At 41.7% G+C, this 18999-nt stretch overlaps 1 protein-coding gene across 1 annotated transcript; it reads left to right on the forward strand.

Annotated features, from left to right (window-relative positions):
- The first annotated feature begins 1168 nt into the window (after window positions 1–1168).
- gpr37b (G protein-coupled receptor 37b) lies at window positions 1169–17780 on the forward strand. Its single transcript, XM_078281647.1, has 2 exons — window positions 1169–3050; window positions 13136–17780. Exons 1-2 carry the CDS (start codon window positions 1902–1904, stop codon window positions 13949–13951), a joined length of 1965 nt encoding a protein of 654 aa, XP_078137773.1. The 5' UTR covers window positions 1169–1901; the 3' UTR covers window positions 13952–17780.
- Window positions 17781–18999: the final 1219 nt, after the last annotated feature.

Consider the following 18999-nt stretch of genomic DNA (forward strand, 5'->3'; position numbering starts at 1 on the left):
GACTCTGTTAATCGGCACCTGAATTTGTACATAAGATTTCTCAGCACAGCATGGAAGGTGGGAACATTACTCGTTACAAACAAATGACTAGCACTGGTCCACTTCTTGGACACTTCAACAAAATTCTAAGTGCATCATTGTATGCCACCTTTATCTTATTTATTCTATCTATATAGTTTGAGAACATGTCATTATCTAAATTGAAGAATAACAATTGAAGAAAATGCAGTGGTACTGACATATGCAGACACAGAGTCAAAGTTTAGTTTACTGTAAGTGCAATTATATCACAGCAATGGGTCAGAATACACTTTACAATTATTATACTTGAAGCCACCACATGTTTCCTCTCAGTTATACAAGTCTAACCTCTACGGCATTTCAGAAAAACCATTGCAAGTCTGCAGGTGTACTTCATATAGCCTCTTAATAAAGCCTACAGCATTTAGGTTATCATCAAATGTCTAATTGATAGGCCTATTAAATGACCTCAAGCATCATTTTTATGGAAGAGCAGATTTGATGTAGCTGTAGTACAAGCCACAATCAATGTCCACATCAATTACAGTTAGATCAATCCAGAAACCAGATGAAGATCACTCTCAGAAAGGCGCTTGCAGCCTGGCACACTGATGAAGTTGGGTTTGAACATAAAGGATTCAGAGGGGTGGCATAGCTGGACAGGGACACTGGGACATGACAAAGATTATAAATATATACATCAGAGCTGTTGAGTTGTTTTCAGGGGGCACAAAGAGGTAACTTTGCAGCAGTAAAATCAAAAGTACAATGCGTAATTAATCTACATAGAATCTACAAGTATCTTGGGTCTGAAATGTTGTTTTTCTAACATAAATAAAAAAAGATGCCTTGGGGTAAATAAGTGCATCTATGCAGTGTAGCTTTGTCAGTTGAACTGGGCAGATCACATCAAGATAGTTATCTTAGATGACAGACTTCTTTTGTGAGTTGCTTTTCATTTGAAACAAGTGCAACTATCTGTCCACACTGACAGTTGTATTCCTACTTGCCTTAAAACTAAATAAAAATGAATATTTAACGTCAATATTACAGCCCCGCCTGTGCGTAACATTATAAAACTGGGTGATATATTTATTAGCACGTCTGTTGGGCGTGGCTGGCTTGTCTGCCGGGGAGAGGAGGGGCTGTAGCCGTAGTGTGCTCTGGGACTGCTGGATGCTCCGTGATGGATGAGCAGTGACAGATCGGGGTTAGCCGCCAGGGGAGTCCATTTTCTTCCAGCGCACGGTCCTACCCGAGGAGAAAGCAGAGGAGGTGAGACACTGGACGCAGAGGAGGAAGGGACGAGAAACTGACCGATTTCCACCCCTCCTCTTTCCCTCTCTGTCACTCTCTCTCCACTCCCGTGCATCACAACCTAGTGGGCTTTACCCGGACTGCACCGCATTGACGCTACTGCTGCTGCCAGCCGACCCAACCCACCAAACTAACGCACTAACGTACAGAGAGCGAGAGAGAGAGAGAGAGAGAGAGAGAGAGAGAGAGAGAGAGAGAGAGAGAGAGAGAGAGAGAGAGAGAGAGACGGTTTTTCTAGATGCTATTACCCACAGCTGGAAACTGGATGCTGTGCGGATTGTTTGCGTGGATATGCAGCAATTCCCTCTCCATATCTCTTTGCTTTTTTTCTCTCTGGATCCGGACTCTGATTCGCTGTCCTGCTCGGTAATGCCAAGACTTTGGAAACGGGAGTGACTCTGGGGTGAGGCAGCGATTTGCAGATTACTGCATACTGCAAGACAAGATAATTTGGATATAACTTAGCCTACAAGTTTGCAGGGCTCACATCATGAATGTAGCTGTCTACTTGAAACCGTGAGCTCCCCACTGTGCTGTTTCCAACATGGGTGTTGACTGAATGGATGAGTATCCCCGCGCTGCCACAGAGGTATGAAGAGGCACTTGTGAGGATTAAAACTGCGCTCAATAATTCCTGGACCATGCTGATTCTGCCGCCTAGGACGTTATTTGTGTTATTAGCCAACGCGCATGTATTATTATGTCTAAGAAACAATGGAGAAGTACGAGCTGCTCTGAGTAAAGAGGACAGCAACACCAGCGCATACTCTGCAAGGACTTTACATGGGTCACTCCGGGAGAGTCATCAAAACAAAGCCTGGGACCGCGTGCTCTCGCCGGGGTACGCCACAGGTGCGTCCTCGGCGGAACTGCAGGCGCAGCGGACAATTATCCGAGGGCCCCTTAACTCCACTCACCCCTGGAAGAGGGTGATTGCAGGAGAAACGAGGCGAATTGGACACAGCAAACGCGACTTCAGTAGGACTGTGACACCCGTGGAGGATCCCAACGCTGTCTCACATTGGGACCCGATGCGCCACCACAATAAAAGGATAAAGTTGAATGGCGGTTTTAGTAGTACGGGGACGCCAGCAGGTGGACACTACAATGCGGCTAAGCTCTCTTCAATAGGCCGGGGAGACGGAGGAGGGGGACCCGAGGAGGGCGACAGGCACAAGAGAGGCACAAAAGACGAGCAGAAGAAAGCCTTGAAGAGGGGGAGAAACCGGCTGAACAAAAGCTCAGCGGTTTTGGCTCAGCCTCACGCGTCGCCGTGGGAACCCATCCCCAAGCCGGTGGCCCTCACCTCCACCGACCTGCCCTTTGACCTCTTCACCAGGAGGACCGAGTTCTTCACTTTCAGAGAGGAGAACCCCTGGGACGCCACGCCGATCACCCCTCCCAGCTCGCAGGATTTCGGGGACGAGATCAAGAATCCCTTTTACCCGGTGACAAGTGAGACTTACGGCGCTTACGCGATCACATGCGTCTCCGGGGTTATCTTCCTGGTGGGGATAGCGGGTAACATTGCCATCCTGTGCATCGTGTGCCAGAACTACTACATGAAGAGCATCTCCAACTCACTGCTGGCCAATTTGGCTGTCTGGGATTTTGTGCTCATCTTCTTCTGCCTGCCCATGGTGGTTTTTCATGAGCTGACAAAGTCCTGGCTGCTGGGGGAATTCACCTGCAAAGTGGTGCCCTATGTGGAGGTAAATTTATTTTATTATATCTTGCATTTTACTCTGCTCTGAAATATATCAGACAATTATTACATAATGTAGAGGAGTTTTGAAGCAATGCCTAGGGGCAGCATAGCCTTCTGCAGGGATGACAGATGACAGTTGGGGCTCAACCATCGTCCACCTCGGCTGAACGTGATCACACCTCTATAGTGACAGTATCAATCTGTTAGACTGTGCTACCAAAATGAAGTTTCACACTCTTGTTGTCCAAATGGACTTAAAGAGTTGGGTTTCAGTTTTTTAAGCCCTGACTGGCCAGAAAGAACACATGCATGGCTATAGGATGTCACCTCAGCCAATAACAAGGAGACGCTATTTGTCACTTGTACACCTGCTACTGGAGAGAGACAGCCTCACCTAGCCCTCAAGGGGTGGAGACATCACACACATACCCACACATAAACACACACCAGGATGTAGGATCTCCCATTCACTCTAACATACTCTTCTCCTGTTGCTTTCACTCTATACAGTTGATAAAACACATTATATGTAACCTATTCCTTCTCCTACATTACTCTCTCTCCTTGTTTTTCTGTTTTTCTGTTCATGTTCATGAGGAGTGGATAGATGCCAGCCTGGTTGTTCACACCGTTTTGATACCTTTCCCTTTGTGTGCGCACTGCAATTACACAAGTGTCTGATTCACCAGCAAGGTGAATGCCTTTTGTATAAAACAGGGGTTTCCAGCTCAGGGCTCTTAAGCTTGTTTTGAATGGCCATTGTCACAACCTTGCTGAAGGAGGGACAAAGAGGGTGGACAGCACACATTATTTTAAAAGGGTTTATCTTAACCCAAATACATCATAAATTAAGCTTCTAACCAGATTGTAAGCAATGAACCTACAGTATGGGTGGCGTCTGAGATGCTGTACGGTGCAGCAAAAAGAGGACAGCAAGTGTAATCAAACTCAGGTGTCAGGGGAGAGAGAGAGTCTGATGTTGTATGGTATGTAGCCTCTCAGTTAAAAAATCATACCACTAATTCCGCATGAAAATAGGTTACAACTAGAGAAATACAAATATGGTTTCGAGTCACAACCAAGTCTGCTCATATTCACATGAAAGCGGGTACAGTTTGAGTATAGGAGCAGCCTATATGCTTCAAAATTGCTACCAAGCAGAGATTGCTTGCATTTGCACCATCTTCCATTCTTTTCTGCAATCTTGCTGCCAGGCTTTGTCCTCACTGACCACATACTTTGCAAACACCTTGTGAGTGCATACAGTATTAGTATAGTATTAATGATTGAGGGATAAGAGGGAGATACGGCCCCTCACTGTGTTATTACATATGAGCTGCCCAAGGACCACAGGATATTATTTAATCATTTTAATAACCTACTGACAGTGCATATACCAAATGGCTATTCTTCATGCACAGTGTGTGTGTGTGTGTGTGTGTGTGTGTGTGTGTGTGTGTGTGTGTGTGTGTGTGTGTGTGTGTGTGTGGCACATGACACAGGCCTTGAGTAATGCAGCCTGGGGTTCACTCTCTCCCTTGGAAACACACACACACACACACACACACACACACACACATACACACACACACACACACACACACACACACACACCCTATGAAGTGACTTCATTCTTCACTTAACCCAAATTCACTCATGGGGAATATCAACATTTGGCCTGAAATAAAGACACACATAGTCACACATGCTTGAATCTACACACCCACACACTCTCACACAAACATTAAACCCAACTTCAGTATCCATGCATGCATAATCATAAGGTGGTATAGATAATGCATCACCGTCCCCTGAGAGTGGAGTCTCCCATTGTGCTGCCTTCAGTAACCCTTGTTTTATTCAGTGTTTTGTAGAGCGTGGAATCGTCCAAACCTCAAAGAGAAAGCAATTTTAGGTGTGAGATGTGAGAAAATGTGGCAGTAGGAAAGACTGCACAAAATAAAGATGTGGGTTACAGCCAGCCTGCATTATTTCAGATACGCTCCTGTTACATGCTGCTGTCATTGCAGACAACCCCTCTAGGCAGTAATGCAGAGCATAAAATTCAGGCAAAACTAATGGGCAATAATTGGGTTTTTGTACCTGGCAGTTGATTAGAATAAGACTTGAAAGTAGGCTAAATTAACAAATAACCAGTGCAGTAAGCATTTCATAAGCCAGAGGGGGGATGAGTCATTTCTACAGGTTTATTCAGAAGTGTTCTGCGGTAAAGCAGGGATTTAAAACAACTTTTTGGCTAATTACACCTGAATAAAGAGATGCTTATTGTATGAATCAGTTTGGCAAGAATGTTAAGCTCTAATAGTAATATAAAATTGTGTATTTTTTATGCAACTTTGCTCTTTATTGGTTGATGCCAAACGGCTATGTTTATTGTTCAGCACCATAAAAACACAGGTGTTCACAAGTAACAGGATAGTATATAAGAAGTGTAATAATGATGCTAGTAAATGAGATGGACAACACACATCTGGTTGTTAAATAATGTGATACCTACCTACATCTATGCATAACGTATGTAAAGAATGTGTAGGCATACTTTTAAAAGTATGTATATGTTATTTATAATGCGATATATAGAATTATAAGGCATTTTGTCAGATTTGTAAAAACACTGTTTCTATGGTTATCATGAATGTCTCTGAATTATTAATGACTACTACCATTAGTAGACAAAGATGGCTGTGTTCACACCTTTCTTTAAACCTGATTTACAGCTAATTGCAAATCTCCATCATGGGACATAAATCTAGCAACTCTCTAGAGACTCATTGTCTCCTTAGTGGTATATTGGCAATTCCACTAACAGTCCTGCCATATCACTGTTACCATATGCTATCTAGTTTGAAATATAATGGCTTGTATTGATTGATAGTACACGTGCAAAAATGTGTTTTCTAATTAGAAAATATAGTACAAATTTGGTAATAATATATGTCACTGCTTATAAAAAAGGACGTTATCTTTAGGTGCAAATGTTATTGCTTAAAGAGTGTACTAAAATGACGGAAGTTCTAAGTAACCCTTTAGTCAAAATCTAATACCATATTAACTGTCTGGTGAATCCTTTAGTGTTTGTGCCTCGTGTTGTATACATTGGGCTTCTACTGTGCTGTACAATGGCCTGCAGTCAGAAACTGTAGGCTGTCTTTGCTATGGTACAGTGGGCTTCAGCAGGCAGAGAGAGAGAGAGGGAGACACAGACTATTGAAGCAGAGCAATAGAGAGGCTGAGGAAAGTGAAAGAGCAATAGATTGGGGGAGAGAAGGAGAGAAGGAGGGCTACATAGAGCCACAGAGGGTCAGAGGTAGACCCATGTATTGTGTTGAAATTGGTGGTAATGGCAGGGAATACATCAGCTTGACACATTCACTGTTCCACCTGGCACATGCACTTACACACACACAAATACACACACACACACGCACACTTTCAAGTTTGTAATCAGAAATACGAATTCAGTTTCGTGCATGATTGTGTAACATCCAGGAAATATGTGGCCATTTCACAAGACCAGGAGAGCTCACGTCCAAACACGTCCAGAGAGTTTTCTCTCTGATGTTCCTATAAATACTAACGATACGAATAATACGAAATACTAACTTCCCCAATCACCATATATACATTAATTACAATCACTATCACTGAGATTTCCACCCCCTTCTTATATCAAGAGAGTATACGAGAAAAGCTCCAGTCTCTTACTATATATATAACAATATATATACAGTTATATGCATCCATCACCATGTCTGTCTGTCTGTCTATCTAGCCTATAGTCGCACACATACACATGCACAAAGTCAGTAGGGTGTGCTGATCCTCCAGATGGTTGGGATGGCCTTCTCTGCACTGATCACTGCCCATGGCTGTTCTCCCTCCCTCTCTCCCTTCCTCTCTCTGCATCAGCTATCTGTGATTAGAAGCAAGCCTCAGGGGGAAGACACACGACACACACACACACACACACACACACACACACACACACACACACACACACTATGGAAGCAATTTGGCACACATTTGTGCTTATACGCTAAATGCACACATACAGTTAAAGTATAGACATAACACATTAACACAAAGTAAGTACACACACTCATGCCCTCCCCGTTTCTCAGCCCGTCTATCAGACACGCAAATGATAGTTAATTGGAAGATATGTAAACTATTCAGAGTATATAATTAGTGGCTCTACATAATGCATGATGGTGAGTCCATTCAGTCAGCTCATTGTCCGTGGATGAGTAGATATTGTGTTTTGAATGATTAGACAAGATCACACAACAGCATGAAGCAAAGATTAGTCTTGCTGTTGGATGCAATTAGACAAATTGATAATTATCCATGTAAATATGAAATATTCATTAGATGATTACCATTTTTGATTAGGTGTGTTGGCCAAAAGAAAATGAACAGCGTATCAGTTTAAGTTTAACGCGGAACCGACCGGCCTGTAGCCAGCCTTAATAGAATAGAATAGAAGAGAATATGAAAGTTACTGCATTTTGTATTGCCTCCAGCATAATACTTTTAGACTAGGATTGGACCGTCAACTACTGTACACTGAGAGCAGAACTAATTTTTAATCGTTTAATGTCCAGTGGGAAATCTGCCACAGGTCAGGATGTGATTTAATGGAAAATAAATGTATTGTGCAGAAGAAACGCTGTATTTGACTGTAAAAGGCAGAAAGCAACAGACTAGAGTAGAACACTGTTGGATGGTTGCTATTAATGTAATTGAAGAAAAAAAAGAAAGAGAGATGAAGATTTGTGAGTGCTCGCCCTACTTATTTGTGAATTCTATGGTATCTGTTCCCGGCTGGTAGAGACTGTTCCTTTTGTTCATGGGATAGAATAGAACAGAATTGACTGAAAGTTCATACTTTACCTTGGAAACACTAGACAATCTTTGCACTAGGTCCATTCTGGAGCTTTCGATCACATCACACAATCGTCCCCAGCAGGTTGCGTGGCAACCTCACGATGACGACATGCCTCCAGGAAGTTTCTGTGTCTGGCCATGAAATAGTCTGGCGCAAAAGTACAACTTGCCGTTTTACACTTCTGTTTTTATACAGATTAAACAGATATGACGTGTTAATAAGTAAGCTTTAGAGGTGCTGAAAGGTGGATTTTGTTGCCTTTGGCTAGCTGTTTCCCCGTTTTTAGTCTTTGTGCGAAGCTAAGCTAACAGGCTGCTGGCTCCAGCTTTATATTTACTGTACAGATATGTGAATGGTGTCAATCTTCTCATCTGTTAATCTATTCCTTTAAAGTAGTCAACATCTACAATTCCATGACAACTGGGCAACAACTCCATCTGCTGAGGAAGCTCTGAAAGCTCCTGAACATCTACTAAAAAGCTTTGTTGAACCCTTTGGATACATCAAGTGCAATTTGTGTTGAGAATGTTTTTGTCAAGCTAGAATAGAAAAGAATAGGGCAGGAGTACAACACAATACAAACAATATATACTGTAACAAAATGTATGCACCATCCACACTTGTACTCATATACACCCACCCACAATGAATTACGAACTGTAATCATTTTTGCATTAATGTGGACGTGCATAGACAAACATACCCACAACTGTGTGTGTATGCTCACATAAATCAGTTTTCTGTCTCTCCCAGACACACAGCCCAGCTGTTAGACGGATGGTGGCTGTCAGTGACAGGGTCTCTGTGGTTAGAGTTATGGTCTGCTGGAGCCTGCACTGGGTCACACATCTAATCTAGAAATAGGACTGCAGCTAGAATAACCCGTTGTCTCCCTGGCTCATTGCTATAAGACTGTATGCTGTACTGCTATGTGTGTGTGTGTGTGTTGTTGTTGTGTCTCCACATTAGCCCATTCATCACTTGATAACCATTACCTCTGACAGTGGCTGTAGTCACAGTATGGCTGCACAGGCTCCACCAGTCCTTGTTAAAACCCAATTAATAAGATGAGGCCTTTGTGCCACCAGCTCACAGGACCTTTAATCAGGACGTTAATGGGCCGTTATTAAAAACAGCACCAGGGGAAAATGTCTTTGTCACCTGCTGCGCAGATAGACGGTCAGACATGTGTTGTGGATGAAAGGCCTTTTTATGTTAGTTTTTTTTTTTGTCCTTGAAGTCCAAGGTTGAGAAGAAATGTATAATATGAAGCGGAAAAACGGTACTTCACAAGCTGTATATCATCTGTTTGAGAGGTCATTTTTCAACAACAGTTTTTGTTTTGAATACGTCAACATTTTGGGAAATACACATATTTATTCTCTTGCCGAGCGTTAGATCAGAAAAACCACTCTCATGTCAAAATTAATATGCAGCTACAGCCAGTTAGCTTAGCTTAGCATAAAGCAGTTAGCCTGGCTCAGTCCAAAAGTAACAAAATATATACAAAAACAGTTTAAAAACAACACTTTATACTTATACTTTACTTTATATAACACCACAACAAAAAATGTGAGATATGACTTGTTAATAAGTGAGTTGCTATTTACCGTACAGATGTGAAAGTAGTATATTCTCATCTAACTCTCAACAAGAGAGCAAATCAGCGTATTTCCCAAAATGACTGTTTTAAATAAGTAGTAAGATTTAAATGATAATATTTTAGGAGCCACATTTCCAGCCCCGAGGTGAACAGGCCTGTCATGTTGCCAGCAGGTAAATGAACATGACAGGGTCAAAGCAGCTATTTGGAAGAAATGCCACATTAACATTGTTAATCATTCTGAAGCTGTCGTGGCTTATTTCTCTCTTCCTGTCACTTTGGACTGTCTCTTACTCACTGATGTGTTCTGCTGCTATTGTCTTTTATTCATTAATTTCTTTCTTTCTTTCTTTCTTCCATTCATTCTTTCTTTCTTTCTCTCTCCCACTCTTTTCCTTTTGCCATTCTTCTGTCCCTGTTTCTCCGTCACTCATTTACATAACCCCCTTCCACAAATGCACACATTTCATCACCCCACCAGGCCTGACTCTTGGACTCTTTCTCATCTCCTCTCTAGTACAAAGCTATGCTTGTTCATCCTGCCCTTGCTCTCCACCCCAACACGCTGATCAAAGCTGGGTTTCCGGGTTCCTTCATGACTGCCTTTAAAGCCGTTCCAGCTGTGTTGTTCAAGCCATGAAATATTCACTATGTGCAAGCACCTGTCCATGTGTACTGGATGGGTATTTTTGTATGTGTGTTCACTTAAAGCCACCACATATGGGAATACAGGTGTGCTTGGTGTACATGTTTACAGATAAAGAAGTGGGTCACAATATGATGCATCTTTAACTTAGTTAACTTATAATTAGAATAAATAACTTTATTTTCTAGGGATGTATGTAGGGCCAATCTACAGGGGCCAATTAAAAAGATTTTTTTAACTGGTAACTGATAAGAACCAGCTGTCAAAAACACCTCATTGTTCTCCATTAAAACACTAAAATATATTTCTAACACAGCGTTATAGTGTGTTAGCTGTGTAGTTGGATGTAGAAATAAATAGCAGAGAGTCATTTTAGTGAATGGTATCCACATGGACAGATGAGTCAGAGAATGAAGTGAGCATAATTGCTGTGGGTCTGTATCAGAATTATTGTATTTTATTTATAGTGGAGATGAGGAGAGGCTGACAAAATCCTGTTTAAACTTTAGTGCCATAACAGCTCCAGACTGACACTCATCTCTTCATGGATATTACACAAAAGACATTAAATATATATTTCTAGATATTATAAATTGGATAGGAATTTGATATTATTCCCTGGGTCAAGGTGCCATCAGTTTAAACTCTATGTCGTAAACAATTCACTATGTTTACGACGTGTCAGATAGTGGTAAAATGAGTGTGTCTACTGCAAGGCCTACATGCATTAATGCCTTGAATGTTTGATTTGCTGCTCAGTTACAGTACAAGTGATCCAACACACTCAGAAGTAAGCTGTTTTTTGGACAGTTTTAACAAAGTGTCGTCCTTTGATCCAACATTTTTGTTGCTTGTGCAATCCAAAACAAATGCCAATCCTTGAATTTAACATGAGCAGACATTGATGATTAGATTTTTGGTGCCTGGCTTTCCAAGCATGGGTACCTGAGTGTAAGATGACAACATCTGCCAAGTGCACTCAACATTTTGACAACCTGCCCAAAGCACCTAAAGGATTAATCAGTCAAGAGTGTGAAGTAACCACTCACATAAACATGCTTGGCTTAAATATATTCCAGGTTGCTCTGGGGGAGGGGGGGGGTAAGCATTGCTTAAAAAGCTAATGAATAATTATTGTTCTGCTTTGTCCGAATTTTTAAACAATTAACAATTCACCACAATGATAGTTACAAGATTGTAGTGTAGTGGCAGATAAAAAAACGCCAGGGTCCAGAACACAGTCACATTGATCACAGTTACCGTCCAGAGCGCTGAAGCGTGTTGATGGTTTATCTACCCCACTTACCCCTCGCTGTTTCCTTCATTAGTCTGGATAGGCAACCATGTGTGTCAGAGAGTCAGTGTGTCTGTGTGTGTGTGTGTGTGTGTGTGTGTGTGTGTGTGTGTGTGTGTGTGTGTGTGTGTGTGTGTGTGTGTGTAAGGCCTAGATACACAGAACATCTTGCCGTGTACATCTATATCTGTCCAGGAAGTATGTGTTTGGAGCACTAAAGCTGTGGCTCACTGGGGCCATCTCGGAAGCTAGCTGTTGTAATTAAATTTGATATGAAGGGAGGCAAGGAAGAAGGAAAGGAAGGAAGGATGTATAAAAGGGGGGGAAGAGGGTGAGGAGAGAAGGGAGAGTTCAAAAGAGGAGAGATTAGTGAGAGTCAGAGGGAGAAAGGTAAGCAAGATGAGACAGGATGGGGGGGATCAGTGGCTGTTCTGGCAGATTTTAGTTCTGGAGGCAAAATCATAGAAGGAACTGGTTCATGTAAGGACAGACATCCACACACACACACACACACACACACACACACACACACACACACACACACACACACGTACACACACACAACACCACACACACACACACACACACACGTACACACACATAACACCACACACACACACACACACACACACACACACACACGTACACACACACACACACACACACACACACACACACACACACGTACACACACACTCAGCTGCAGAGGAATGTTTTTCAGGGTGTGCACACTCGGCCAAAATGACTGCTAATCCAACAGATGCTTTCACATGCTGAGGAAATTTGTGAGCTCTCTGACAATTTGAGGATTTTACATCGAGAATGTGGAGGCAATGGCAGGCAATTAGCTTAATTACATGAATGCTTTAAGTGAAACTTTACCAGAAAATGGGAATGTTTAGGAAATGTGTTAATTAGTAAAACTCATTGAACAAGAGGTGCAAAAATACGTTAGAATAAAGAGTGCAATGCTTTTAATCCATTCTGTCACTCCCTTGCTCCTGCGTGTCTGTGTGGTCCCTATTTCTGTCTGTCTGTGCTTTCTCTTTTCTCACATACACACATTCAGGGATGCTACACAGTGTTAATAGCAGCTTACAGCCTGCCATTGTACTCCACTGCTTGTAATTACACCAGTGTGAGCTGCACCGAAAGGCCATTGCTGTGTGCCCTGTTGTTTATTTACGTGGTGGTGGCTGACTTATCAACTTGTGGAAAGGCCTTTGTTTGTGTGTGATGCAAGGGAATCTATTTATTTACTTCACGGCAGTCCTTCCTTAAGATTCTGCAGTCCGATATTTTCTACACTGGAGATAATTTTGTCAGTTCCTTGTTATTATTGTATTCCTTTAACACTGGGGAACAGACAACCACGAAAAGCTCAGCCCATCTGGCCGTTGATTGTAGATTATCTCTATGAGGCTTTTATTAGCACAAGCTCTAATGCTCACTTTTTTCTCTATTATTCTTGCCTACAGTCCTGTGCCGCTTCATACATAGAGTTTTATGATATAAACAGCATTCTTGAGGCACTATGATTCAATCAAGTAAATTATTGTACATGCATTGTACACAATGACAAAAAAGGACTGATTCTGATGAATGATGTAAGAATTTGTCTTTGTGTGTTCCCTCAGGTGGCCTCCCTTGGTGTGACCACCTTCACCCTGTGCGCTCTGTGCATCGACCGCTTCCGTGCAGCCACCAACGTCCAGATGTACTACGAGATGATCGAGAATTGCACCTCCACTACCGCTAAGCTAGCTGTCATCTGGATTGGTGCTCTCCTATTGGCCCTCCCAGAGCTCCTCATCAGACAGCTGGTGGCAGAGGACACAGGAATCCCAGACGAGCCTCCTGTTGAACGCTGTATTATCAGGATATCCACCTCACTTCCTGACATGCTCTACGTTCTGGGCTTGACCTATGAGGGCGCTCGGCTGTGGTGGTGCTTCGGCTGCTACTTTTGCCTCCCTACCCTCTTCACCATTGGGTGCTCCTTGGTGACCGCACGCAAGATCCGGCGTGCAGAGCAGGCCAGCGTGCGCAGTAACAAGAAGCAGATCCGGCTGGAGAGCCAGATGAACTGCACCGTTGTGGCGCTAGCAATTGTCTACGGTGCGTGCGTGGTGCCTGAGAACATCTGCAACATAGTTTCTGCGTACATGGCGGCTGGTGTTCCTGAGCACACCATGTCTGTGCTCCATCTTCTCTCCCAGCTGCTGCTCTTCTGTCGGGCCGCTGTGACGCCGGCACTGCTGCTTCTCCTGTGTCGCCCGCTGGGCAGGGCCTTCCTGGACTGCTGCTGTTGCTGCTGCTGTAACCATGAGCCCTCCTCAGCCACTGCCAGTGATGATAACGAACACGAGTGTACCACCGAGCTGGAGCTGTCGCCGTTCAGCACCATCCGCAGGGAGCTGAGTAACTACACACCTGCTGGCTCCAACTGCTAAACTGATATTCCTCATCAGGGATGGAGATTTCACTAGCCTGCTATTAGTCTTTGGCAGACTCAGCTAGGAGAGATTTGCCTTACCTAGTCTAGTCACATTTTTAAATGGGTGCATGAAAGAAGTTGGACACTGAATAATCACATTCAGCCAGTGTCCTACATCTTCAACTTTCATTCCTAACTACATTTGCAGTACTATATTACCCTAATTTCCCAGGAAAGCTAACAAAAAGCTAAATCTTCTTTCACTCATGCCCTGGGGTGCTCTTAAAATAGGGTCAGTACATAACCCTGCCTGAAACCTTTAAAAGTTACAGACCTCTGCTGTAGACCTTCTATGCCTAAATATCTTATGACAGTTGGGAGGCCTCTTAACCTGTCTTATGTGTGGTTCTTCACAAGAGGTTAAATCAGGTTCATCATGTATTTAGATTACACAAAACGGTTTCCCACAGGCCCTAATGTTATGAGTGGCAAAGATAATAATATGTATACTGTACAATGTACAGTACATGATTGTACAGAATATGTGACAATATTTTCTGTTAAAGTTACCAAACCCGTCTGTGATGATAAGTGTATTTGGCCCCCATAAATAATATTAATGTATGGGAAACTGTACTGTATATCTTAAAGGAGACATAATCAATGCCAATCACCTTCTAAATGTGTCACTGTTGCAATTATGGAGACTTGGCTAATTAATCATGGAGTGCAACCTTGTATAATATTTCATATACAGCATCTAGCTAAACGTGTGGGCTGACACTGCCTATAGAAATACAGGACTCAATTTACATGAGCTGTAAATGGACAGTTTGTGTAATGCTGCACACATGGGATCAAGTCTTACGATAATTAAACTAGCGCAGGGCATCTGCAGTAATGACCGTTTTCAAGAGAAAAACACAGACAGGAGAGATGACTGGAGAATCCAAATGTACACAATAACACTTACACTGTATATTGAAAAATATCCAGGTGACTCAAACATAACTGGGCTGGTCTCAGAGGTACATAAACACGGACTTGAGCGGAATTAAAAGGTTCAGAATAGACTAATTGAAATCAAATTAGAGGTCAATGGAGTGGAATGGAATCGAATGAAACACTACAGATTAAATCGAATGGAGTAAATATGAATAGAGTGAAATGTAATGGAACATAACACCGTGGAATATAATTAAAAGGTATGGACTCAGCATGGACTGGACACTGAAAATAAATATCTGCACTACACTGTTGTATCATGTTACGCCTTACACTTTGGGCTGTATATATACTGTACACTTTCTTTGGTGCTCTTATGATGAATGCGCTGTAAACAACCAATCCATCGGTTCGACTTGGAATCACAAGTAATTGAGCTGCGTACTATATTTTTGGTCAAGAAGACAGATAACAGTTGTCGGTGGAATACATGAACAATGGTGGGAACGAAGAAGAAAAATCAATGTAGAATTTCACTGAGCTGCCATAGACACAGTTTAGTGATTGCATGAATCTTTGATAAATACTGCCTTTAGTATTAGTGACTGGTTGTTTGACACTTACAAGTATGGTAGCACTTTATTTTACAGTGTAGTAATTACTCAGTGTTTGCAATGACTGATAAATGAAAAGCTGATTACTTGTAATTAACATTCAATAAATGCAATAATTTACTAGTATGCACATATTTGTATTATTACATTGGTACAGAAATATAATTACTGGTAGTTATGTTATGTAACACATTAACAGGGACAGTAATCATCAATCATTTACTAAGTAATTACAACATATTAAATTACAATTACAAAAAAGTGTCAATACTGCATAATTACATTGTAAATACAACTGCTGGATTGTAATTATAAGGGGAATTGTATATTTCGACCAATAGGCTTAATCAATGTATAGTTTATAGTAAATAGAAAGTTCAAGTTATTTATTTCAGTTCCTGAACTGTTAAACAAAGAGCTACCACAAGTGTGTAAATTATCTGGAAGGGAAGACTACAATTGACTGTTCACAAAACCCCTCCCCAAACAGCGATTGTCCAACCACAACTCTAGCAACCGTAACTAGGCACGGCATTTCTGGTGAGAATGCTGACTTTATGCCAGCGACATGCAACTTTAGCCTCCGTCTTTTAGCATGATATTATGTATGTAGCCATCAAGTGCATACTTAAGACCCCTCTTACAGGGTTCTCATTTTAAATGAGTCAGGCAGAAAGATTGAAAAGTCAGCTGCGTCAACAGCATTTTCAACCAACTCACGTTGCTAATGTTAGCTTAGTTAGCTAGCTAGCTAGCTAGTTATTTCAGCTGGTAAAACGGACATTCTCCAGCTAGAAATGAGAGGCTTCTTTTGTCCACCTCTGTCTGAAATGAAGGACCCATTGTCTCAATAATTACTAAGGATGTGGAGTGATAAATCTGCCTCTGTTATCGTTGTAAACTGCATATGTGCCATGTGAGAATAGAAAGCTTTACAGGCGTAACAGTAACTAAAGGGGGGTGGGGCTTCAAGGATGAATTGTACAGGGCCAAAAATGTCTTGTTTCTTGACCTCTAATGCCTTTTGCAGTTTCAGTACTTGAGTTTTTAAGGAGAACCAATGAAATGTTTTTCACAGTGTATAAATTTACAAGTGTATTGTACTGTAAATCTGTTTTCTTAATCCTACCAATCAGATCTGGGTCAAAACAAGGTTTAAATCACTATTACAATGCAGGTAACTGAAGTTATACTGAAAACTCAACAGCCTAAACATTTAGTACATATGGTATTATGGCAGTCTTTATTTTGCTTGTTAAACTTAATGAAAAATCCAATAGCTTTACATAATTATAACTAAAATGAATAGTGGTGCACTCTGTGATGACCCAGGTGTGATGTTCATTGGTATACTGTATATTGCGATGAATCCTTTGCATACGATTCTGCACTGCCAAACATCTTCTCTCTGTCTCTTGTGCTCTTGTGGTAGTAGCACACTATCTCTGGGTGTCTCTCTCAGCGTGGAGGTCAGTTTGCCCTCGGCTCCATCAATATAGGGAGAAGAATTTTACTACAAAACATAAATCACAAAAGGTTTGACAGCACCCAGGGCCAGTCATACTAAAAATATATACGCATAGTGAGAAACTGTGGATAAAGGGTGTTTTTTTTTTTTTTCCTGCCAGGGCTAAAGGCAGCAACCCTTTGGCTTTAACGAACTACAGTTTATGAGCTCCAGGTGGATGTAGCCTCTGCTTGGCTGCAGTTCTTCAACTTAATAGAGGAAATTGGCAAAAACAGCACTACTGCAACACAATGCCCTGCAGCCAACTCTTCTTGATCACTATCAGGCTATTGTGGGCTGACTTGTTCAGGGAGCTCAGTTTATGTGCCCTTGCACTAGCCCAATTTCTACCATTAAATCATTTCAAGAGTTTGTTTTATGTCGTCCAGCGATCTTACTGGAGTCTGGATTTCCCACCTGTTTCATGATGCGAGTGTGAAGTGTAAACTGACCTCCTGAAACTGATTATTTTTTTCTGCATTTTTCTGGGAGTATAGCTCATTCTAAATGGCTCAGTGTGTAGTAACGTGGTTCAAACTATTGATGAAGTGATTCTTGTAAATCAGTCAGTGAGACTTTTATTCAGAATTTTGTGAGTATCCTCTTCACTCTCAGCAAGTTGTGTCTGTATTTGATACCTGGAAATGTAAGCACACGACCACTATTGTCTCTAAGTCTAGTCACTGGTTTCTAAATAGCTTTTTATATAGCCAAATGACTGTCCCTTTGGTTATCAAAGAACTTTATCTTGAAAACTGTATATTAAAATTTTAAATGTACTATTACTGTTGTGTTGATTTATTGTGTGTATTAAGGTTATCTTTGTTGAGTGCCATCATGTTTCATCACTTGACTGCAACATAAATCCTTCGTAATCCGAACATCTCCTCCAGCATATTTAAAGCAAAGAAATTATCCAGCCTGTTGCCTCCATGGCCAAGGGTTGTTGCCATGGATATAACTGATGTTAAAGGGGTGCTCCGGCAATTTAAATATTGCTACTTCATTATGTTCAGTGTCAAGAGACAGATAGAATCAATTCAGCAGAGGCTGAGAGATCCTTACTTTTTAGACTACACTCACACTATATCATTTCCTGATGCGTCAGATGGTTTGTAAACACAGAACAGAATAGATTGTGCATCATTGTAGAGACTAGTCGGCAACTTCATATGTCATAATGGAATTCAGAAACAGTGATGCCACAAATTTTTATTTTTCAAATATGTAAAACAGAATTTGATAATTCTATGTATGAAAGAGGTATGCAGTTTCACAGTGCAATAAGTGCACAGGCTTAACTACAGAAATGACGGTGAAATTGCCTTTTGAAACACGAAGAACAAAAACTCTAAACTCTTTGGGAATAACTCAGTGTGTCCCCATGTCCTGATTTCTTAAGATCCTCCCACTTCAGCTGTACTAGTGTTTTCATTTTATTTCCTCTTCACCAAACAGGGGACCCTTTAAAATATTCATCAGCAATGTATCACCGTGCTCTGTTCTCCCAACACATCCTACACACCCTCTCTCTCCTCTCTGTTGCCTCGTCTTTGTCTGTTGCATCCGAAGTGTTATACAACGATGACGATAGCGGCCGACGTCCTGGGTCTGTGTTCGCGATAAGGATGCAGAATGGAACTGTTTATACCTCCTGTAACAGAATTAGCTGTCGCGTTGGAACACTGAGCAGATGCCAGAAAGCTTCCGCAACCAGCACAGACGTATTGCTCGGTCCCCCAGAGGACGGAGCTCACTCCCACTGTTGTGAGGAGGTGGTCTCTTTCATTTCCTTTTTATTTTCTTACTCATGTCAAGGCAGAAAGTAAGGGGTTAGAGTGACGTGGGAAAAGTAAGAAAGAAACCAGTAGAGAAAAGGAGATGTAGAATTTGTCTCTAAAAATAGCACTTATGTGTTTTGACATTCAGAAGAAAGACAGCAGAGAAAAGCACCATCCACCCTCACAGATCCGAAGAAAACAAAGACAGAAATATGTT

The sequence above is a fragment of the Sander vitreus genome, chromosome 23 (assembly GCF_031162955.1).
Source record: "Sander vitreus isolate 19-12246 chromosome 23, sanVit1, whole genome shotgun sequence".
NCBI classification, from domain to species: Eukaryota; Metazoa; Chordata; class Actinopteri; order Perciformes; family Percidae; genus Sander; species Sander vitreus.